General features: G+C 40.9%; 2 protein-coding genes across 2 annotated transcripts in view; both read right to left on the bottom strand.

Moving 5' to 3' along the window:
• Window positions 1–13,138, bottom strand: part of HERC5 (HECT and RLD domain containing E3 ubiquitin protein ligase 5) — a 42,016-nt gene extending 28,878 nt beyond the window's left edge. Inside the window, exons 1-10 of the mRNA XM_036853418.1 lie at window positions 12,695–13,138; window positions 10,745–10,865; window positions 9,987–10,066; window positions 7,373–7,594; window positions 5,726–5,817; window positions 5,336–5,466; window positions 3,703–3,848; window positions 2,485–2,561; window positions 1,656–1,759; window positions 370–429 (exon numbers count right to left, since the gene is read on the bottom strand). Of these exons, the coding sequence (XP_036709313.1) occupies window positions 370–429; window positions 1,656–1,759; window positions 2,485–2,561; window positions 3,703–3,848; window positions 5,336–5,466; window positions 5,726–5,817; window positions 7,373–7,594; window positions 9,987–10,066; window positions 10,745–10,865; window positions 12,695–12,965 (1,304 nt within the window). The 5' untranslated portion in view covers window positions 12,966–13,138. The remainder of the gene's footprint in view (window positions 1–369; window positions 430–1,655; window positions 1,760–2,484; window positions 2,562–3,702; window positions 3,849–5,335; window positions 5,467–5,725; window positions 5,818–7,372; window positions 7,595–9,986; window positions 10,067–10,744; window positions 10,866–12,694) is intronic.
• A 4,285-nt stretch (window positions 13,139–17,423) lies between these two features.
• Window positions 17,424–24,773, bottom strand: part of LOC118895884 (probable E3 ubiquitin-protein ligase HERC6) — a gene marked incomplete at its 5' end in the record, with an annotated part of 54,735 nt that continues 47,385 nt past the window's right edge. The window contains 5 exon segments of the mRNA XM_036853448.1: window positions 17,424–17,910; window positions 19,689–19,791; window positions 19,876–20,106; window positions 21,085–21,175; window positions 22,729–22,893. Coding sequence (XP_036709343.1) covers window positions 17,687–17,910; window positions 19,689–19,791; window positions 19,876–20,106; window positions 21,085–21,175; window positions 22,729–22,893 — 814 coding nt within the window.

The raw sequence follows: 24,773 nt of genomic DNA, 5'->3' as shown, positions 1-24,773 counted from the left end.
AAAAAAAAGGTAATTTTTAAAAAGAGATAAAGACATAGGTAATTATTTTACCCTCAAACCATTTTCTTTACCACCTTTCACAGTTTTTTAAATTGAGGTATAACTGACACATAACATTATATTAGTTTCAGGTATGTACAACATAATGCACTGATATATGTATAGCATATATTGTGAAATGATCACCACAAGTCTAGTTAATATTCATCACCACACATACTTACAAATTTTTTTTCTTGTGATGAGAACTTGTAAGATCTATTCTCTTAGCAACTTTCAAATATACAATACAGTATTATTAACATAGTCACCATGCTATATCTATACATAGTGTTTTCAACAGAATTTTAAATTTATTATATATATTACCTTTCCCTTAAAAAACTTCCAGCCAGACATGCAGGGGATGAAAATATCTCTCTGATTTCCCTATATTAGGAATAAGACGGTGGTTAAAACAAATCAGAATGTGCCTCCTTGTAGCAGGAGACATGATCAGTTGTCCTTCAAACTCCTCCCTCCATCTCCAATTTATCTGCATATTGCCACGGGCATCTGAAAGTCTCATTTGCGAAATCTCAAAATTTCAGAGGCAAACATGGGAAACAAAAAGATATGTACTCAGAGAAGCCAGAGGGGAAGAGGATACGGCTTGACCTAGGGTATTTTCTTGGACAAATAAAACACTCCCAACCCACCCAGCTTTCCAAGCCCTACTTATTTCTATTCCACTGCAGTAGAAACAAAAAAAATTACCAGAAATTAAAGGTGGGGATGTATGCTCAATTTTGTCATAGAAGCCCTTGCACAAATAGTTCTTGACCATTTGTGCTCTGCATGATGCAGCTATTTGGTATAACTACTTTCCAGAATTAGGAAGCCATACCTAAAAATGTCTCTAAAAGGAAATGCCTGTATAAAAATGAGTATAATTTGTACAGGTGGTAGGAGTCCTAACATTGAGAGTAAGGCTGCCTAAGCTGTTCAGCTGTGAATAACAGCTCAACAAACAAGAGGCTCTCAAGTCAACGAGGGTTGAGAAACCGTAGACTGTATTTCCTGCTCAGTGTCACAATTAAACACATCAAAGGCCCAGAGAAGTCCTGCAGTGAAGAAAGACGCCCCCGTGGAGCCTACAGGCTAAATTGTATGTGTCAACTTGGCGAGGCCATGGCACCCAGAGATTTGATCAGACACCAATCTAGATGTTGCTGTGAAGGTATTTTTTAGAGGAGATTAACATTCAAATCAGTAGACTGTGAGAAAAGCAGATTACCCTCCATAATGTGGGTGGGCCTCATCCAATCAGTTAAAGGCCTTAAGAGAAAAAGTCTAAGGTCTCCAGAGGAAGAGGGAATTCTGCCTCCAGACTGCCTTGAGACTCAAGCTGCAATATCAACTCTTCCCTGGGTCTCCAGCCTGCTGTCCTGCCTCACAGATTTTGTCCTTGCCATCCCCTACAACTGCATGAGCCAATTCCTTAAAATTTCTCCCCACCACCCTCAAACACACCCTATTGGTTCTGTTTCTCTGCAGATCTCTGACTAATGGACCACTAGCGGACCACAAAATCTCACATCTCTGTATTGTGCAGAGCCAGTTGGGGAAACGCTGCTTTAGAGAGCTATATGAGCAGACAGACCCTTAGGGTGTACCTCTTTGTATTCTGCCACTGTTTAGTCCCCACGTCAGCAATCCATCTCTTTACAGTGCCTTTATTCAAGGTAGGAATTTTCCTCCTCAGATTAACATAGGAATTCTGTAAACAAACAAAATAGTAAAATACAGTAACTCAGACACCACAGAAATAGGTCTCCAACTCTTAGGCACGTTCTAAGGATAGAGTAATACTAAGCATGGATAACACAGCTCTGCAAAAATCATAAAGTAAGATTCTACCAAGGAACAATCAATCATTTGCCTGGTTGCCCATTTCTTGTCTAAGGGTGCTTAGATCGAAAGTAAGTTTCTCTGAATGCCCCAACGCTGAACGCTTTATACGGGTATGGTCAGATTAAACTGAACATCAGACAGCTTTGAGTGCAGAGATCCTAAAAGGACTGGGTACAGAAGTGGCAGGGACTCAGTCTGCCTTGGTGGAGTAGGGTACGGGGGTTACGGGCTGATTATTCATAAGACTATAAACCTCGGGTCTTTTTTAGGATTGGCTGGCAAAGTCACTTCAGAATATCAACCTGTTGGTTCACTAGCACCCTGACCAAAATGCCCCTGGCAAGGAGCCTCCCGAAAGGTCAGCAGAGTCTAAGGAAATCACACGTATTTGACGTACACTAAGGGCAAATCTGCTGACTTTTGTGAGTAAATACGTATGTAGTTTAGACAATAAAGGATCGATAACGCCTAACCATTCCCCAAACTCAGCCTAGTAACCTGATGATTTTGGAATTCACCAAATCTAGATTCTAGAACCTTCTGTTTTGCTTAAAATACCAAGTTATAAAACTTCTAGAGATCTATTTTTACCTTTTTTTCCACCCAAAGCAAAATGCTTTGATCTCCTCCAGCAATCATTATTAACTCCTTTTCCGAGGTACGGCTTTCTGAAAGGGATTTACAAAAAATAAGAGTTTAGAAACTCATTTGATACAAATATACACACTCAGCCTAAATAATTTTAGATTCTTCTTAAACTGAGTCCTTTTATCTTTCTGACAGACAAAGACTCAGTACATTTCCTACCGATAAAGCGGAAATATGTATCTACTTCAGGGTAAAGTCTAGTTAGCAAACATAGATGATTCACAAGGTCGGCAACGTGGTATCACTTTAATACACATAATTAACATAAATGCTTATATATACAACACAGTCAAACAAATATCTGATTAGTTAACTGTTCCCTGGTTTAATTCAGCGCCTCTTACTAAAACCCATATGATTCTACAACTCAAGATTTAATCAACGACTACTGGCTGTGAAGAATATAAGTACTTCAAAAGCCTATGCAAGGGGTTATAAGAAATCAGATATAATACTTGATCTGCTTAAGGAAATAACCCGACTGTTCATTTCCCCAGAAGAACTGAGAGAATTTTGGTACTTCCGGTCACCACTAAGCTTTCAGAAACAAGTGACCCAAGGGCTCCGAGGCACTTCTACAGTGGAACGTTTCAGAGCTAAGGCTCTAAGTTCCACAGGGCACAGTTCACGTGTCCAGCCACAACCCTTCACAGGCTAACCTTCTGCCCTCCAAGTCTCTGCACCCTCCAGCAAAAGAGGACTGAGAGTACACATCTCCTGGAACTGTTTAAGGGCCGGTGAGTTAGGCACAGTTTACAGTGCCTGGCATATGTCAGCTGCTCATCATTCTGAGGGTTTTATATGATTATGAGTCATTTTAATCAGGTAAGAAAAACAATCACTATGGAATTAATAGGTCCCTTGAAAACTGGAATCAGAGGCTGCATAGGCCTCTGAACCCATATAGTCTATTTTATGTTGTATCATTTTAAATCCACATTAATCTTAACCTGAAGCGCTAAGGGACAACTAATGGTTATTTCGACTTGATAAATTAGATTGGCTGTGTTACGCTGTTTACAAGTAAACAAATGAAAGCAATGTTTAGAAAACCTCCCTTCACAGTCATACATTTCTTTTCTTGCCCACATTACACGCTTACAACAATCAGTTTCTCAACCAAGGTATTCGTGTCAAATCCTGCGCTCCTAAAGAATTTACCAAATGTGAGTTCTTCATTTGATGGCGATTTCATGGGATGTGGTATCAGTTGATTGTGTGTTCCACCGTTTCCCAGTTGTCCTTCTTTTCCAGAACCAAAAGAAAAGACCTTCCCCAAATCAGAAACATAGGCAAGTGTGTGCTGCCTATTAAATGAAAGCACATATGGTCAATCCTCAATTATCCACAATGATTAGAGTATGCAGCAATCTGGTGAACTGAAGAAATTACGCTACTCAGTCAGTGAAACCAGCTAACCAATTTCCAATGTACGACTTAGCCGTCTAGAAACTAAGACGCCACTAACGTGTGGCTGAGATGATTCTGGAAACGCTAAGTGTGCTGAAGGCCATGACGCTGCACCCTGGCAAATGACGTTCCCTTCGTCAGAACAAGCACCACCTCTTGCCTTCTACTCCTTTTTTAGGCCTTGGCTTGAGTCACCCCCTTCTGGAAGCCATCTCTGAGTCCCTCCCCTCCCCCGCCTAAAAGGCGGCATTAGGTGATCCTCCCTGAGCTCTATTTCCCGAAGGCCTTTATCATGCTGAGTTTCTTACTGATTTGCTTGATGACCTCTCCTACTATACAGATGTGTAAGGAAAGAATTTGGCCTTACTCGAGGTCTGGCCTTTGTCCTCACCGCCTGGGAGGTACCTCTAAACCCTCAGAAGTTTCCAAGCGACAGGAGTGTCTCTGTTATTCACGGTAGGCCGGTAGGCCCGCCCCGAAGACCACACCTAACAGTTTACCCAGGTGGCTCCTGGAAGCCCCTCCAGCTGTATGTAAGCCCAACCTCTCCGGTACGCAGAGGCTGGAGGCTGAGTTCAACCACATGGGCAATAATTCAGTCAATCATGACTAAGCAATGAAACCCCAAAAACAACCCTGGACTTGGGTGAGCTTCCCTGGTTGGCAGTATTCTTCAGTCATGTATCAGGCTGGGAGAAGGTAACACGGCCCATGGCTCCAAGGGGAGTGGACACCAGAAGCTCCTCATTTGGACCCCTTCTAGACGCTGTCTTATGCATCTCTTCCTTTGACTGGTTCTAACTTGTATCCTCCTCTTGTAATAAAAGTGACCGTCAGTGTAATAGCTTTCAGTGAGTCTCGTGTCTTTCCAGTGAATTCTCCTGTGTTAGTAGGGGTACTGCCGCCTGGTTTGCAGTAAGACATTTCTAAGGTGAGGACTCCTTCTGGAACACGTACTACTGGGAGGAATGTACGTTACGAAAAATCCAAAGTGGTGACAATGTTCCTTTGGTTAATGCAGAGATGGAGTGATGATATCAATGAATGAACCTTTCTAACTCATGTCTGTTCATTTTTTTCCAAATAAATGATAACTTTTTTTTAAGATAAAAGTGCATTCGAACAGTTACAAAGGTATTTCACTAAAGGACCAACAGAAAGTAAATATATTTACACATTAAAAAAAAAAATCAATGAAAGTAAGTATGCATAGTAAAATATTTATTATGATTGTCTAATAATGTAAAATTAAGCATCTTCACCTATCTGAAAATGTTTGATACCTTTATTTCAATCAAAGAAGCCTGATGGAAATTTTATTAAACTACCTATCTAAATTTACCGTGCATGTCTTACCCATTTTCACTGACACTTCACAACTCACCTTCCACATGCTATCTGGGTCACTCTATTCCCAGCGAGTCCAGTTACCAAACAGGGTCTTAACTCATTCTGTGTTGAATTGTGACCGAGTTGCCCATATTGTCCAGCACCAAAAGTAAACACCAGCCCATCCTAAAGAAAGGGAACTTCATATCAGTTTCTAGAGAAATAGGACACAGAAGTAAACACTCACTGATGCAAAGGCGTCAGTGAAAAATCAATAGAATCACCATCAAAGCAAAGCCCCCCAGTGATCAGACAGTCCTGCATGTGGGAAGTGGTGACCTTTCTTCCCTGGGAAACGCTAGCTGCCCACATCTCCAGGTTCTAGTGCTTTCTCCACTACAAAGTGCTCTCCTGGAGTTACAGTCAGAGACAAGGGTACACGCACCTTTGTAAGCAGGGCAGTGTGAGAGCCACCACAAGCGAGAAAGTCAACTTTCTGATTGTCCAGCACTTCGATAAGGGAAGGAGAATCTTTACCTATGCAAGGGAAAGAAGAGTTCAAGTGACCCAAAGGAAATGGTGAATTTCACACTAGAGTTCCACGCTACTGATAAAATACCCAGACCGCTTCCTCTAGGCCCGTCACAACAGCGCCTAACACACTTTGGCAAGAAAGGCTCTGTGTTGGTACGTTTAGGTCTAAAAGCAGAGGCGGGCAGTGGTCAAAGGGCCACACTCGGGGGCACTCACCTGTGAAAGTGTCACTTTCACTTCCCAGAGCCCATTCTTCTCTTTTTAACCTGACCTGATTAGCCTTCATTGAAGCATACCTGATATTTCCAAGTCCCATCTAGCATTACCCTTTTAATGCACATAAAGCTTCTTTTTTTCTTTCAAAGTCTCTACTACACTGTCCTTGCCTTACACCACCTCTTCTCTCTTTCACGATTATTTTCTTGTCCAAGCACTTAGAGATTCAGCAAAACTAAGTTCAACTGTCCTTTATTCCTTTTCCTCCTCTGAGTATTTTTCTAACACTGACTTACTGGTTCTCCTGAGTAACTAGCATTGGACCATGTGAGGCAGAAATGCAGTATCTGATCAGTAACTCTGGGGGGAACGTGTACATTACCACAGCTAATAAAGCAGCAGAGTCTGCCACACCTTAAATCTCTAACAAGGTGTTTGGGGTCATCAGAAATATTGCCAGCGGCTTCCCTGGTGGCGCAGTGGCTGAGAATCTGCCTGCTAGTGCAGGGGACACGGGTTCGAGCCCTGGTCTGGGAAGATCCCACGTGCCGCGGAGCAACTGGGCCCGTGAGCCACAACTACTGAGCCTGCGCGTCTGGAGCCTGTGCTCCGCAACAAGAGAGGCCGCGATAGTGAGAGGCCCGCGCACCGCGATGAGGAGTGGCCCCCGCTCGCCGCAACTAGAGAAAGCCCTCGCACAGAAACGAAGACCCAACACAGCCAAAAACAAATAAATAAATAAATAAATAAATTTTAAAAATTAAAAAAAAAAAAGAAATATTGCCACCTGCTTTGTAGAGGTAGCTCAATAATGCGAATTGTTGTTTTCGTGTGTGTTTACAGATGTAATGAATACCTTATGAGACTAGGATAGGTGAGTTTCTAAATAAAATTTTAGTATCCTTTTGTCCTAATGTAATTGTAATAATAGACACTTAAGTGCACAAGTACCTTGAAGGTCACTTCATCCAAACTCATCACTTTACAGAAAAAGAAAATAAGACCTAGAGAAAAGTAAGTGACTTGGGCAGGCCCTGAAATTAGTTAACCTGAAATGGGAATCACAGCCCAGGTATTCTGATCCCCAGTCCAATCAATGCTCTTTCCCTTTTTCCCACTCAGCCCGGACACACGTCTCAATTACAGCCATGACCTCCACACTGTGCATGCACGTCGTTTAGACCGATTCTGCCCTGAAGACAGAGAGAGAACCGGGGAGGTCAGTGCTAATGAAAGTGGGGATCTGAACCATTTTTTGCCAGGGAAGTCCGTGGTACATTCATCTCTTATATGACAAATATATATTTGTTTAGAATATGAATTTGAAAATATGTTTCCATACTGTCAGTGTGGCCCAGGCCCAGCTGCCCACAATCGTTTCTTCCCCACGAGTAAACGTTTCCCGACAGGGATAAGGCCACGCTGTGGGCTTCTCCTGCAGAAATCTGAACCAAGGGGACTCCTGAGAGGTGCTCCACGATCTGCGGTGTAGGGTTCGAGGCAAATTTTCTTCCAACTCCAAGCTGGCCGTCTAAGTTCCTTCCCCACGCAAAAAGCTCACCACCTCGACGTAAACAGAGAAAACGCTGTCTTAGTAAGTTTAAAATGCAGCAGACATCACCCTAGGACATTATGTGCTATCCATACTGTACCATCGTGATCTCCTCCATTCAAACTGACAAGACTGCTCAGATCCTCTCATGTCTCGGTCAGAAAAACCAGAAGAACCTTCCGTTTAGCAATGACAGTTACAATTCCTTACCTCTTACCTCAAAGGGTAGTGCTACGAACTGAATGTCTGTGTCCCGCCCCAAAACTCCTACGTTGAAATCCTAACCCTCAGTGTGACGGTATCAGGAGGTGAGGCCTTTGGGCGGTGACTAGAATCAGATGAGATCGCGAGGTGGGGGGCACTCACGAATGGGGTTAACGCCCTTATAAATAGAGCTCCCTCGCCCTCTCCACCTGTGAGAAAACTGGCCCTCACTAGACACCAAACCTGCTGGAACCCTGACTTTGGACTTCTACCTCCAGAACCGTGAGAAATGAATTTCTGCTGTTTAAGCCCCCCAGTCTACTTTTGTTATAGGAGCCCGAACGGACGAAGAATAAAGTTATCTGAATATATTATAATCAAACTCAAGAAGCACGTATGTTAAAAATCCCTCAGGATGGGCCCATGAAAGATAGAAACATTCTACATTTGGGAAAATAAAACCTAAAACTACTTTTCTTTCTTTCTCTCTCCCAAGTGCCTTAAGATGCTAAACAAACACCTTAAAGATACACTGAAAACTGCAGCACAGCATTTTGAAAGAGTGAGCATCTTCTTCCATTAATTGAATATATGGAACATATTTTTATTTTACTTATTTATTTTTAAAACTTTTATTGGAGCATAGTTGATTTACAATGTTGTGTTAGTTTCAGGTGTACAGCAAAGTGATTCAGTCATACCTACACATATTGGATCATATTTTTAAAGAAAAATTCTTAGATATTATCTAATAGAGATGACAGTACCTAATGGAGTATCTAAAAAAATATATTGGAGATTTAATGTTTACTGAGCAGGACCTGGTGGGAGACAGAGGTTTTCCTTCAAACGTAATTATCACATGCCTATCAGCCACCAGGAATATCATGATACTACCGAGAACGATCAGTAGAGTTCCCTTTCTTGCTTTCCCAACTTTCATTCTTCTAGATTGTGATTTACCAATAATAAACCCTGAACAACCCCTTCGCCCCACATCCCTAGATCCTGGGCTGCTTGAAGGCACAGTGTGTCTGTCTCACCTTCACAACCTCAACATGGTACTTACTCAAAATGAAAGATCTGTTCATAAATGGATAAACTCAAACAACTAGTTTTTTCCAATACAAGTTTTATACACTCGAACCTTAACAGGGCCTTCAGTACAGGTCAAATACTTGATTACTTACTTCCCTTGCATTCCAGCTTTCATTCAGTTTATGTTTATATCCGTCCTACGTATTTAAAAAATTTCCTTGATCCTGAATTCCCCTCTATCGCCTTCCTGTCTTAATTAGGTCAAGTTTCTTCAGGAAATACTCCATATTCAGTACTTCCCTTCCCTACCATTATGGTATCCGATAAGAAACAGGAAGTAATAAAAGGCTGGGGAGAATCTCTGAATTCAAAAGGTAATGTTAAAACACGTCAGAGGCCTGCAAACTGGCCATAAAAGCAGACCCAAGGGATTCTGAGCTCCTGTCATGGGAGCTGGAAAAGGGAAGAAAGTTCTGGAAAAGGGTGGACCATGCCTGGTCCTGCTTCCAGAGAGGAGATTTTGATTATTCAAAATATTTTCACTGTTTCATATTTGAAAAATAAAAAAACATGGAACTTTTGAAATAAAGCTCTAGCCCAGGTGCCATGTCACCAAACCGAACTTTCATGCCCCTGTAAATGCTCCGCTTGACCAGAAACACAGCACATGCAGTCAGCCAATCCCCAAACACCAAGTCTACTCTGCGCTCTACACTTATTTCCTTGTTCCTTGATCTTTCTAAATGTCAGCCATGCGACCTTAGCCAATCATGCCCTGCTTCCGCGTTGAGGCTTCTAACACTCTACAAAGCTCGCCCTTGCCCGAAACCGCTCGGGAAGAGTGTTCCAGTGCTTGTGAGGCCCTAGACACTCTCAATCCATGGGCTCTTTTCCCTTAAATAAAGAACATCAAACTCGTTACCAAATTGCTTTAGTGTTGTCATTTGACAGAACAAAAGGTAGGAATAGTAATTATGAAAACCTGAAGATTTTATAGGTCCAAGAATTCTAATTTTGTATCTCCTTTAGTAGTGCTCTAGACCGTATCACATTCAAAACCATACTTCTGTCCTGTGACAAAGTGAAGCACATACACTCTACTAGTTCTATACACACACACATTTGCTCCCTCTAAGAAACAAGTAATATTCCAGAAAAGTACCTTTTGAGAGGGCAAGCGAATGATAATCTCCACATGTGATCTGAATTATATTATTTTTTTCTTGTAAAATGCACTGAAACCTGATGAAAGAAAATATATTTTATGTTGATCCCACAGTGGAAGTCACAACATTGACGTAAGAATTATTCACTGTATTTAATTAGGATTGAAGCTCAAAACATTAAATTTACTGCTTCACATTCAGCACATGTAAAATCATTATAATAATAACATGCTTTAATTAGTGGCTTAAAAGGAAAATAATGTGCATTACAAAACTGTGGTAAGATGATTCTAAGACTCTTTTGCAAACAATAATTTTATGATGCAGGAATAATACGAGATGAAAATAACTTCTAATTCATATGATCTACTAGTAAAAAGTCTCACAAATCATTCCATGATAATTCATTTTCTCCCAAGGTTGAAAACTATTTCTGTAAATAGAACTTACAGTATTATTATTATGAGGGCTAAATGAGTTAATGAATGTGAAAGTCCAGTCTGGGGCTACGTGGACTAACCAATCATTTCCTTTAAATGCCAAAGCAACACATGGTACATGCGATGGGAGACATAAATTGATTTAGAGTTCATTGATAGAATTCACTTGTCCAGAATTCATCATTTACTTAAGATGTCACACTGTATAAAGCAAGCAACAAGGATCACGTAAAGGAACATTTTCCTACAAAAATTATGATTGCCTTTTGAGCAAAATTTAAATGATTTTTAATAAAAGAAAAAACCTTCCTTACCTTGCGTGCTCTATGCTATAGTTGTACTCAAATGGTTTTCCATCTGAGGAGAGAACCAGCAGGTGCTCTGCTCCTTGGTCCATGGAATGTATCTTCATTTTTTTCCCTAACTTAATGCACTCTGCAGAGCAAATCCAACCAGGAGCTATCACCATTCTGTTACCCACTATTATTATTCATTGCATTATAATACACTTAAAACACCTGGAAGAAGTTTGCTTTTAGATTCCTGTTTAAGAAGTTCAGAAAGAGAAACTAAATTTGAAGAGCTAGAAATGGAAAAGGCTGTAAGAAAATATATCTTAATTTTTGGACGACACCACTCATTTTAAGAGCAAATATATTGTGTATTCTGAGATACACTCTTTCCCAAAACAAAACAAATAACAATAATAAAGCCCTCGTGACGCTCCATCTAGAAGCCAAGGCCTATATTCTTAAAAGGAGACATTTGGTTTGGGGGGACGATTTTTAAAAAGGATGTTGTTGAAAGAATTGTTATTGGCATTAGTGCATATTTAGCCCTTTCTAAAACTTAAAGATTTAAAATTGTCCACTATGCCATTTACTCTTAATTTGTTCACAAAAAGTAGGATAGATTTGGGACTTTGTTTTCAGTTCTAACGAAAAAAAATCTATTCATGTAAAAATATCAAAGCACAAACGACTTCATAATAAAAATGCTAAGAGAACCAAAACAGTTTGGTAATAAAGAAGAAATGGCCCAACAAAGTTTTTTAGAGACCCAGCATTTCAAATCAGTTGAAAAAAAGGAGGGTTTATTCAAAAAAAGGTATTGGGACATCCGGCTAGCCATTCTGGAGAAACAAATCAATCTAGATCCCCCTACTTCATTCCTTAAGTCAAAATAATTTCCAAGTGTATCAAAAATTTTAGGTTTAAAAATAAAATCTTAAAATTAGTATAAAGATGAGTACATTAAAAAAAGAAATTGGATTGTGAATAGCTTTCTAACATGACACAAAATCCATAAACCTCCTTAAAAGATTGATGAAGTAGACTATAAAATAACCTTAGCTAAAGGCAAGTAGGGGAAAATTTTACAACGTATATGACCGACAAAAGGCTACTCGAACTCAATATTCAAAAACTCTTCCAAATAAATACGAAAAAGATGAACAACTCCATTTTTTAAAAAGCCAGGCAAAGATACGAATGAACAGGCAGTTCACCAAAAAGAAATGCAAATGACCCACAGAAAAAAGATCCTCGACTTCGCTCAAGTTAAGAGTAAAACGAACCAAAGTAAAATATCGTTTTCTTCACTCAACAGAAGGGGCAAATTTTTCAGTTGAGTGTGTGGCCATTTGCTCTCCCGCCCACCTGTAGAATCGGAGCTACGGACACCGGACCTAAATCTCTACAGAGATTACCACGGAGAAGCGCAACTGAACGCACTCTTTAAAACGCCTGCAAACATCGTCACTGAGAACAAGATAACGCGAGCGAGGTTCTCCAAAGACTCCAAATAGGAGCGGACCGAAAAAGGGGTCAGAGAGAAACACACTCTGAACAGAAACCAACGACAGAGGAGGGCTGGCGGAGATACGATGCTGCCGGTGCACTCCGTCCGTGCGCTCGGCGGACGCAGCGGTCTACTCCTCGCCACCACCCCCGCCAAACTCCACGCCCGCCGGCACCGCGGCTGCGAGAGCTCAGGGATGCTGCGCGAGCCAAGCGCGAAAAGCCCCCGGGCCGGCGCGCGGCTGCGGCCCCCGCGGACCGCTGCGGCGTCGGGTCCCCGTCTGAATCTCCTTCGCGGGGAGAGAAGGACCGCATGCCCACAAGTCGGGCCACTCTGCAGAGAAGCGTCCCTGCTGGCCCCGACCGCGACCGCGACCCCGCAGGCGCCGACCCCGGCAGCCCACCGCACTCACACCCCCAGCCCGCGGCGGGAGGGCCGAGCGGGCGCTGCGCGGCCCCACTCACTCGGCTTCCTGGCGCCGTCGCTCCCCGCCGGCAGCTGGTGGACCTCGACGCCGGCCCCGCCGCGCTCCAGCACCGCCAGGCGTTCGCGCGTGCAGCACATCTGGCGCGTCGCCTCGGTCCTCCGGAACAGCGCGCCGCAGAGCGGGGCGGCGCTGGGGAAGAGCCAGAGCTTCGCACCCCGCGGCTCCGCGGGCCGGGACGCGGGGACCAGCCCGGACGCCAAGCGCGCGCCGCCGCCGCCCCGCGACTTCCTCCGTGGCCTCCGCTCCATCACCGTGTTCCCGGGCTCCACGGCCGTGCCTCCGCTCTCCGGACCTTCGGAAGAGACCGAGCTGTGGCGACGCAAGGAGAGGGTGAGATGGCCGCCCCGAGAGCGCCCACGGGACCCCCGGCGTCGCGGTGCGGAGGCGGAACGAGCGGAACGCGCGGCGGCGTCGAGGAACCGCAGCCTCCCTGCCCCGCCCCTGCCCCGACGCCGGGCTTCCAATGCGCTGTTTGGGGGGGCGGAGCCGGCAGTTTCAGAGAGAATCGAAACTGCTTTTTTTTTTTTTTAAAGGGGCGGAATCGAAAAGGAAAGGTTAAAGGGAAACTCGATGACTCACGACTGGCTTGGACGGTGGCCAGAGTAAACAGGACGCTGGCCGGTGAAGAGGTGGGTGGGCAGGGCTGAGAAGGTGTCCCCGGGCGGGCAGTGACCACCTGAACTGGACCAGGTGGCCTTCGAAGAAACACTGCAATTCCACTAGGAGGAGCCCTGACACAGGCGGACGTGCAGGATTTCCAGAAGCTATGGTGGCCCGGAGAGCTGAAATTTGTTAAGCATTCTGTTGGGGGCTCTGCCGCAGCCTCGTGGTGAAACTCGTGCGGTCCCACGGCCCACGCTGCGGTGCCTGCAACCACTGATCTGCTGTCTGTCAATAGATTTTTGCCTTTTCTAGAGTATCTTAGGAATGGACTCAAACTTGTGCAGTCTTTTGTGTCTGACTTTTTTCACTTAACATAAGGCTTTTGAGATTCATCCTGTAGTGTTTCATCAGTGGTTCCCTCTTTGTTATTGAGTGGTATTCTATTATATGGATATACCACAATTTCTTTATCCATTTACCAATAGGCAGGCTTTTCAGTCCTTTCCGGTTTGTGGCCACAAAGAACAGAAGTGCTGTGAATACTGTGAACGAGTCTTTGAGTGGATAAATGTTTTCATTTCTTTGGAGTAAATACCTAAAAATGGAACTGCTGTGTCATATGGTAAGTACATGAATATCATTTTAAGAAACTACCAGACTCTTCTAAAGTGCTATATTATTTTGCATTCCGTCCAGCAGTTTTTGGGAGTTCCTGTCCCTCTGTATCCTTGCTGACATTTGGTTTGGTCAGTCTTTTTAATTTTAGCAATCCCGGTGGTCTAGAGTACTATCTTATCGCAGTTTTCATTTCCATTTCCCTAACGATTAATGATGTTTAGCATTTTTTCAGGTGCTTATTAGTGCTGATCTCTGTCTCTCCTCTGTGGTCTGTTCACATCTTTTGCCCATTTATTAATTCGATTGCTTATTATCTAAGGGTTTTTTTATATATAACAGAGTTCTTTTTAAATATTTATTTATTTATTTTATTTGGCTGTGCTGGGTCTTAGTTGCTGCACACGGGATCTTCCTTGCAGCTTGCAGGATCTTTAGTTGCAGCATGTGGGATCTAGTTCCCTGACCAGGGATCAAACCAGGGCCCCCTGCATTGGGAGTGGGGAGTCTTAACCACTGGACCATCACGGAAGTTCCTATAATAGAACTCTTTACGTTACATATAAAGTCCTTTGTTAGACATATGTTTTGAAATGTTTCCTACCAGTCTGTGGCTTGCCTTTTAATTTTATTAAAAACGTCATTTGAACTAACACAATATTGTAATGCAACTATACTTCAATTAAAAAAAAAAGGTATAAAAAACTAAAACAAAAAAATAAATAAAATTACATGAAAAAATGTCATTTGAAGAGCTTAAGTTTTAATTTTGATGCAGTTTATTCATTTTTTCTTCTTTATCCATTTTTTTCTCTTACATAGTTCGTGCCTTTTTTGTCTTACTTAAGAAATCTTTGCTTGACCCAAGGTAACAAAGATTTTCTTATATGTTATCTTCTAGAAGTTTTATAGCTTTAGGTCTTTGTTACACTTCAAATGAATTATTCTTTATGATGTGAGGTAAGGGAAGAGGTTCTTTTTTTTTTTCTTATTGATTTCCAACTGTTCCAGTTTGCCTTTACTCACTGAATTGCCTTGGTGTCTTTGTCAAAACTGTTGGCTATATGTGACTCGATTTACTTCTGGACTTTTTATTGTGTTCCATTATCTGTATGTCCATTTTTTTTTTTTTATAAATTTATTTATTTATTTATTTATGGCTGCGTTGGGTCTTCGTTGCTGCGCGCGGTCTTTCTCTAGTTGCAGCGAGCAGGGGCTACTCTTCGTTGTGGTGCGCGGGCTTCTTATTACGGTGGCTTCTCTTGTTGAGGAGCACAGGCTCTAGGTGCATGGGCTTCAGTAGTTGTGGCACGTGGGTTCAGTAGTTGTGGCTCGTGGGCTCTAGAGCGCAGGCTCAGTAGTTGTGGTGCACGGGCTTAGTTGCTCCGCGGCATGTGGGATCTTCCCAGACCAGGGCTCTAACCCATGTCCTCTGCATTGGCAGGTGGATTCTTAACCACTGCGCCACCAGGGAAGTCCTGTATGTCCATTTTTACTCCAGTACCACACTGCCTTGATTACTGTAGATTCTAATTAAGTCTCAAAATCAGTTCACTCAACTGTTCCACCATGGTCTTTCTTCAATGTTGTTTTGGCTATTTTAGGTCCTTTGCATTTCCATATACATTTTAAGATCAGTTTATCAATTTCTACAAAACAGACTGCAAGGATTTTGAAACTGCACTAAATTAGATCAGTTTCAGAAGAACTGACATGCTGATAATATTGATTCTTCTGTCCATGAGCATGTCTCTCTCCATTAATTTAAAGCTTCTTTAATCTCTTTCAGCAATATTTTCAAGTTTTCAGGAAACAGTTGAACATATTTTGTTAAATTTATCCTTAAGTATTTCTTATTTTTTGATGATATTGCAAATGGTACTTTAAAAAAATTCAGTGTATGATTGTTGTGAGTATATATAAATGCAATTAATTTTTATATATTGACCTTGAATCCTGACACCTTTCTATATTTACTTAATAGTTCTAGTAGTTTTTTTGTATGGATCCCTTTGAATATCCTACGGATACCCATGTAATTTATAAATAAGATAGCTTTACTGTTTCCTTTCTAATCATTATGCCCTTTCTTTTCTTTAGTTTGCCTTATAGTGTGGACTAGTACATCTAGTACAATGTTGAACAGAAGCGATGACAGACATCTTGGCCTTGTTCCCAATTTTAGTAGGAAAGCATTTGGTCTTTCACCATTAAGTATGAAGTAATCAGGTTGAGGAAGTTCCTAGTTTTCCAAGAGTATTCATCCTGCATGAGTGGCTGTTGAATTTTGTCAGTTTTTTTCTACCTCTATTGAGGTAATGATGTGATTTTTTTTTTTCTATTATAGTGAAATATAATGGATTTTCAAATGCATTTCTGGACTAAATCCCAGTTGGTCACAAGGTATTATCCTTTTTATATTCTATTGGGTGTTTGACATGTTAAAACTTTGTAGAAGATTTTTGTATCTGTTCATATGAGAGATACATGTAGTTTTCTTTTCCTGTAATGTCTTTATCTGGTTTTGGTATCAGGGTAATGCTGGCAACAGAGAATTAATTGGGAAGTGTTCTCTCTACCTTTATTTTCTGAAAGAGTATATAAAGAATTGGTACTATCTCTTCTTAAAATGTCTGGTACAGTTCACCCATTTGCATAGAAAAAGTCATGTTGGAGTTGAACGGCCTGAAAAACACAACCCAAAAGTCAGGTGCCTAAGGATCCCTAAGATTTAGAGGTTACCTTTTCCCTTAAAATTCAAATAGAATACATCTGGGCCTTCATTCCATTTATTGTAGAAACCAGATATATCCAAAATAACTATGAGGATTTGCTGGGGGCTTATGTTTCTACTAACCACCTCACATTCTAGTGTCCTTGGTGAATTCTCTATGTCTGTTCTCTCTATCCTCAGATGCCTGCCCTCTTTCCACATCAGCACCCCAGTATGAACTTCACCCCATAGTTTCCTTTCCCAAAGTACCACTGACACAAGGCTTCTGTGTATGGTTTGGGATGACAATAGGCATTTATAGAATAGCTTACAGTTTAAAATTTAATATGAGATAGAAATGGCGCACAAAATCCATTTCTACCATACTTATATCTCTCCTTTAATTCATTCTATACCATGATGCTGAAAACATATTTCATGTTCTTCATTTTTTTCCAACTGTAATTAGATGGGAGTTCCTGGTTGGGCTTAGCCTTTAACCAAATTAATGATATCTGCATTTAGAATGCTTCTTGGAACACAGCAATGAGCATAAGTCATTATTCATTAAATTAATAAATCCCTTAACATTTAGATTTTTCAAATAGATTGTTTGGCTAAAATCAAAACTCTGGAGACATTCCAGAATATAAAAATATATATCTACGTGCCTCAAAAACATGTTGAATTAGTTTACAGTTTGATTTTTTTGAACTTCAGCATGTCTTTCATATTTGTAGACAGTGTTTACTAGATGTACAATTTTTTTAAAATATCTGTTAGCTTTTAACATTTAGTATATTTTTAAATGATAATTATTGTTCAGGAAATAATTCAGTAAAAAGCAAGCATTCTCATAGCAAGTTTAAGGATCAGGAAATGTTGATTCATTAAAAATGTTACCCTTGACTCATCATGCTATTGTTTATCCCAGCATTTGTCAACTAATTCTAACTAAAACCCGCCAACACTTTGTACTAAGAACAGAGGGATCGAAGGGTGAGAGAACCTGAGATCTGAGCCTCTCAAAGGCCACTATCACTCTGTGACCGTGGGTGAGATAAATCCTTTGTTGCTGTTGATGGCTACTTGAAGTGCTTCCTCCATCCTTTCCATTGTAGAATATTTAGGGAGGTCCAGAATATTATGACATGTCAGTGATCTTGAGAAATCTCTTTCACTGAAAGTTTCAGGACAGCGAAATAGGATTCCCACTTTCCGTACGCCTTTTACATGCAGCCTTTCATTTCCTGTAAGAAAAACTAAAAAGAAATAAACTTTGGTTAAGAGAGTTCATAGGAAGAGCAAAACTTAAAATGAAAAGGAAGAAATCAGTCACTTCACTCAACAAATATTTATTGGGTCCCCTTGTGCAAAGAGAACTAACTACATGGGACCATGTGGAGTGAAAAAAAATCATGACATTTGGTCTTGGTCCTTGATCTAGTGAGTTCGTGATCTAGTTGAGGGGAAATTATATACGTGAAAATATAACAGCAAGATACGAGGAAGTTTAGTTTAGCTCAACTAGGAAGTATGAGGAGCTAATGAAGGCCCTGAGACTCAAGGCAGGGAGAGAGGCACCAGGCTGGGGCGACAGGGAAGCTTCAGAGGTCACAGCTGGTTAGTCAGTTCTCAAGGAGATGAGCTGGGTGACCATTCCAGGCAGGGGGAAAAGCCCAAGAAAAAGCCAGGGGTAGGAAAATGTAAGTGAACTCACTGAATGTACCGCCAACAGAACCACTGGACTGGGCTTCCCTGGTGGCGCAGTGGTTAAGAATCCACCTGCCAATGCAAAGGACACAGGTTCGAGCCCTGGTCCGGGAAGATCCCACATGCCGCGGAGCAACTAAGCCTGTGCGCCACAACTACTGAGCCTGCACTCTAGAGCCCGCGAGCCACAACTACTGAGCCTGTGTGCCACAACTACTGAAGCCCACGCACCTAGAGCCCATGCTCCACAACAAGAGAAGCCACCGCAATGAGAAGCCCGTGCACTGCAACAAAGAGTAGCCCCCGCTTGCCGCAGCTAGAGAAAGCCCGCGCGCAGCAACGAGGGCCCAATGCGGCCAAAAATAAAAAAATAAAATAAATTAAAAAAAAAAAAGAACCACTGGACTGAAGCAGAAGTTTCCCGTTAAGAGAGAAGATTGGAAAGGTAGTTTGGGCTTGTGGAGAAGTAGGTTAGGTTTATGGGAAAGTTGTCCTCAAACATCCTCAGTAGCAACAAAAATAGCAAGAAGATGCGTAGCTCAGGAAAAACTGAGAAATGGGATGAAAAGGTAAGAGAATAAGTCATTAAGTCTGTCCTGTGGAAACCTTAGGGTTCCCACCAAGAGAAGTACTTATACCACACGGAGCTTAGTGGTCTTGAGCCTGGGCTTTGAATTAGCCTGCTGGGTTCAAATTCTCATTCTGACACTCACCAGCTGTTTGAACACAGGCAAGACACTAAATGCCTCAAGCCTTTTTTTCCTTGTATCTGAAATGGGGAAAAATAAAAGTGCCTGCTTCATGAGGTCGCTATTAGGATAAAGGGGTGTAATAGATATAAAGTGATCAGTACAATGCCTGGTGTAGAGGAGGCACACGATAGAAAGGCAGTTATTATTATTATTATCACCATCAGTGGTCATTGCTATTATTATTATTACTTCTAGAATAGCATTTGAGACAGTTGACATTGTCCTAATTCCATAGGACTTTAGGTAATTAAATAAAGGTAGGAATGTGAGATAAAAGGCTCAATTAGGAGCCAACTAGAGTGAAGAAAGAGGACACAAACTGAAATTGGAGGTGGTATTAGAGTCAGTGCAGACAAGGTAGTAAAATAGCAATATCTTTATTACTATCATTTTTTTAAAAATGGGGAACAGGCTTATGTAAGAGAGAGAACAGTGGTCTAGAAGGCAGGAAACCTGGATTCTAACCCTTGCTTTGCCATTAACATTTGTGACACACCATTAATAATGACTTTATCTCAAATAAGATATTTTAAAAGATATATAATTATAGATCCATCTATTACTACAATACTTACAGAGGAATTTTCTCTTTTCACCCAAAGTTAATTTATGGAAAGCATTCCAAAACATCAGTATCGTAGGATGTGATTTACAGTATCCTGGACCATACCTTGAATTCTTGAAAAAAAAAAAAAGGAGAAAAATGGTTTTTAGGGGGATTTCTTGTTTGGAAGAATTGGAGGCACTTTAGTGATCACCTACCTTTTCAAATTGTTTCCAGTCATAATCAGTATTTCCAACTATTGCTGTTATTAGTTCTTCAGGCTGGAAATGTTTAAGTATCTCTTTGTCAAAGACTTTATGAAATCCTCTCTGAAATTCCTTATAAACTGCCATGACAGAGGTGTTGAAAATGTAATCAACACACTTAGAAACATAGTCTTTCCTTGAGGGAAGCAAAAAAAAAAGGCCAATAATATACTTTACCAGTGACTAAACTATTCTCTACTTTGCCCTTTTTACCATCTCTATTGAGAAAGAAAAGGAAATTACGTCTGCATTGCACACAACCCTGTATGACACAGGGGGATGAAAACACCTGGTCAGCTAGAAGAAGGAAACTTGGAGAATATGGCAAAAGGATGAAGGCTTTGTTCTGCTCCCATTTCCCCAGCTGCAGACAGGACAATATTTTAAAAACACTAATCTGAATATGTCATTCTGCTTAAAATCTTTCAAAGGCTTCTCATTGCCTTTAGGGTAAATTTCAAACCTCTTTAGCAGGATCAAAAAGGCCTCCGTGATGTGACCCTTGCCCAACTCAGGAGCCTCTTCCCGCTTCTGCTGGAACCTCCGGCCGCGCTGACCCTCAGTTCACTGGCCTCACCGTCTCTCTTACGGTTAGGCCACAGCAGGCGGGGCTTCCTTTTCACCCGGCAACTTCCATCACTCATCAGAATTTAAAATGAGCATGACTTTCTCAGGGTTAGTCCTCTGTTCCTCTCTCTCTCCCCTCTCACAATACATCACTATGTGAAAATTATTTCTGCAAAGGTTGTCTTCTCCACTACGTGATGAGTTTCCTGATGGCAGGTGTGCTTGAGGTTATTTCCACCAAAACGTGCTAGTACATTCTTCCCTATACAATTTTAAATAACTAGGCATTGGTTAATTACTTATGTAGTTCGGTCTTCTAAATATATATATATAAATAGAGACATACCCTAGTATATGCTGTATATTGCTTTAAGCATACATCATTCCATTTAGTTTTTTATATTGTTCACATTGATTGAATAATTGCTGTCTTTTCACTTTATTTGAGAGTATATAGACATAACGTATGAAATGAGGAGCAAGTGGGAGAAAAGTCCTACAGTTTTACAGACGTAAAACACCCTTCAAAAGACACATCCCGTATTTAAGACACTATAATAAAAATATTTTTAAAAAACGTTAAATCTAAACTACAATCTGGCTTTCATTAGTACTCACAGAAAAACGTATGCCAAGTACTTCTTTAATGTCACCAGCTTCATCATTTAGAACTCCCTGCAAATTCCTAATGAAAAATTTGGTTTAAAACATTATATTTATTATTCTTGTAAAATTTCAAAAGAAATAAATGTTCAATGGAAAAAGCTGTGGACAATGTAGAAGTGTATAAAATGCCATGTGAATTTCTTCTCCTCCACCTACCCACTCCCTCTTCCTGGAATTAACCTCTATTTACGGTTTGATTGGTAGACCCACTGCTAACACAGACACTGCTGTGTCTTGGTGGAAATTATAAAAAGGAGCCCCTTCCTCTAGACCAGTGATTCTCAACCAGGGGTGGTTTTGTCCCCCAGGGAACATCTGGCAAAATCTGGAGACATCTTTGGTTGTTACGACTGAAGGGAGTTTTGCTACTGGCATCTGGTGGGTAGCAACCCCATATGCTGCTAGACATTCCTACGATGTCCAGGTCAGCGCTCCATAACAAAGAATTATCCAGCCCAAAATGTCAGTATTGCCAAGGTTGAAAAACCCTGCTCTACACTGTCAGAGCACATGGTGAAAATCTAGCCAGTTTGTTCTTCCACTAACAGTACGTGAGAAGAGAATACTTCCCCCCCCATCTGCTGCCAAGTTTACATTTTATAAGAAACTTTTAACAGTTGTCAATCCGTAAGCAGAAAAATATCTCATTTTCATTTGCATTTTCTTGATTACTAGTAAGGTGAGCATATTTTCGTTTTATTATTATATACACACACACACATAGCCGTATCTACATGAATATCTATGTTTATGCATCAGAGATATTAATCCTTTGTCTGTCCTATGTGCTGCCAGTATTTTCCTCACAGGATATAGTTTGCTTTTAACTTAGAACAAGTATTTTTCAAACCTTAAAAAATAAAGTTGATGACACGCTGATTTATTAAAATAAATGAAATGATTAAATAGGATTTATTTAAAACAAATATAGCATGCATGATTCTCATTAAGAATATCATGTACTTGGCTTCCCCGGTGGCGCAGTGGTTGAGAATCCGCCTGCTAATGCAGGGGACGGGTTCGAGCCCTGGTCTGGGAAGATCCCACACGCCGCGGAGCAACTGGGCCCGTAAGCCACAACTACTGAGCCTGCGCGTCTGGAGCCTGTGCTCCGCAACAAGAGAGGCCGCGACAGTGAGAGGCCCGCGCACCGCGATGAAGAGTGGCCCCCGCTTGCTGCAACTGGAGAAAGACCTCGCACAGAAACGAAGACCCAACACAGCCAAAAATAAATATAAATAAATAAAAATTTTTTAAAAAACCAAAAACCAATAATTTAAAAAAAAAAAGAATATCATGTACTATCCAAAGCAACTGTTTCCATCTGGATAAATTCAAGAGACCAGGCCAGAGCTCCGTTTATTGTGCTGGTTGATAATTAAGGAGCATTTGGCTTTTCTCCATTTTTAAATGTTTACTTGATTATAAGTCATGCCAAAATTCAAATTCATCTAAAGAGCATGCACATTTATTGAAACTGAAGACCTTGTCTGTGTGTATAACATTATTTATATTTAAACTACTGAGACTGACTCCATATATAGTCCTAGAAAAGCAATTATATTTACTTACTTCCCCAAAAGAGGGCTGAGTTCTTTTAAATCTAATGATGGCTCTTGGTCCAGAAGTTTCTTAAACAGAGCCAGCGGGAAAGGGAGGTCGACGACATTAAAATTGTACAGGGAGTGTCCACACAGCATCCCAAAGAGGAAATATCTCTTCTTCTCAAATTTAGGGGGGAAAAGGAGAAGGAAAAAAATCCTTAATGTATTATAAATAATCAATAATCCAAAGGGATAATTAGATTAGTAAAAAAAGGTTTGGTTCCCTTTTCTAAAAGTCAGAAATTAGAAACAAAATGGGCTTCAGGAAAATCAAAATTTGAGGTTCTTACACAGGCTATAAACACAAAGTAAATTTCTTCCATAAGTTAAAATACAAATTTTAACAGTTCAGAATACTGAATAAGTGAATTTGCATTTTGTTACTAATAGCACATCTGGAATATGAAAAAACATGCTCAGATAGCCTTATAAACCAAGGTTTTCACTATTTAATTTTACAGTCTTTGTCTTCAAATTCATGTACAAAAATGACACCAGGAAGGAAGGGTACACTTTATCTACACCTGCAGTGGGCACCAGGCATGTCAGGTGTGTGTCAGAGGAGTGTTCCCCTGTGATGCAGTCTTGACCTAGATGTGCTTACAGGGATAAGCATATGGGTCAGGGAAGGTGACCGATGCCGTTGACTGTGAGGGTCTGTGGAAGGAGGAAGGAAAGAGTCCTGATGAAATCTCTTAAATTTGTATAGTGCCCTGAAGTTTTCATGGTGCTTCACGCTTTGATATACCTTGTTTTAATCTCACAACAGCTCTATAAAGCAGGCAGAACAGAAATTATGACAGCTGTTTTATAGGTGAGGAAACTGAAAACTCAAGAGAGGCTAAATTACACAGCCATCAGCACTCAAGACTAGAACTCTGGGCTTCTAATCCCACATGATTGCTTCCTTCCTTATCCTACCGTGTTTCTCAACAACTATTACAACACTTAAAATCAGCAGCCTATAATTTCAAAAAATTGCTAAAGTTCCTGGTGTTTTAGTCTTATCGCTCCATCTACATATACAAAAAGTTTCAAGAGGAAAGAGATTGTGTTACACACTAATTTGAATCTTCTACAATATTTAATACAATGTGGGAACCTCAAGAAAGAGCCAGCAAAAGCTTGTTGATTGATAAAAATCCTACCACTGGCACACCTTGGCCATTCCTATCTTTTAGAGGTTCATTCTTTCTCAAAAAGATACAAAACACCTTTCAGTACTTTTTCACTCCCATTCATCTTCTCCTCCTGTCCCTGTCCTTTCTGGGTTCCAAACTCCACCATGTCATCTGAAGAACATTCTGGAAGTTTACCGGAAAGGAGATCAATAAATTGAAGCTCAGCATGTGATTCTTTTTAGAATTATTTGCTCTGTGTTACTCATACAGAAATGAAGTTTTTTTGTTCCTTTAAGAAAATGTTTACATATTGAGGATCTTTGTAAAAATATAATCATTGCATAAATGAATCACCTTATTAGAATTAGCAATTATCTCTAGGCTTCTATTAACAATTTCTCTCTTAATTTGAAACTCTAGATTACTGCCTCGTAAAATTTAGGAAACCACCCAAATATCCATCAACAGGAGACTAGATTAACAAAGTGTGGTACATCTAAACAACGGAATACTGCTCAGCAATAAAAGGGAATAAACTATGATACATACAACAACATGCACGAGCCTCAGTATAATTATGCTGAGTGAAAGAGGACAGACATGAAGACTACTTATGATTCCATGTATGTAAACGTCTAGGAAATTCAAACTGTGCTATAGTGACAGAAATCCGACCAGTGGTTGCCTGGGCGTGGGGCAAGGAGTAGAAGCAGGGGGAAGAAAGATCAGAAGGGGATCTGAGGCTCTCTGGGGGATGATGGATATGTTCATTGTCTTGAGTTTCCATGGCTATAGATGTACATCAACATTCATCAAATTGGACACTTTATGAGCCGTTTATCATATCTCAAGTATGCTTTATTCAAGCTCTTTAAAAATTTAATGTTCATAT

Source organism: Balaenoptera musculus, chromosome 5, assembly GCF_009873245.2.
Source record: "Balaenoptera musculus isolate JJ_BM4_2016_0621 chromosome 5, mBalMus1.pri.v3, whole genome shotgun sequence".
In the NCBI taxonomy this organism is placed as follows: domain Eukaryota; kingdom Metazoa; phylum Chordata; class Mammalia; order Artiodactyla; family Balaenopteridae; genus Balaenoptera; species Balaenoptera musculus.
Note: the sequence above shows the minus strand (reverse complement) of the source record. Positions and strands in the feature narration are given on the sequence as shown.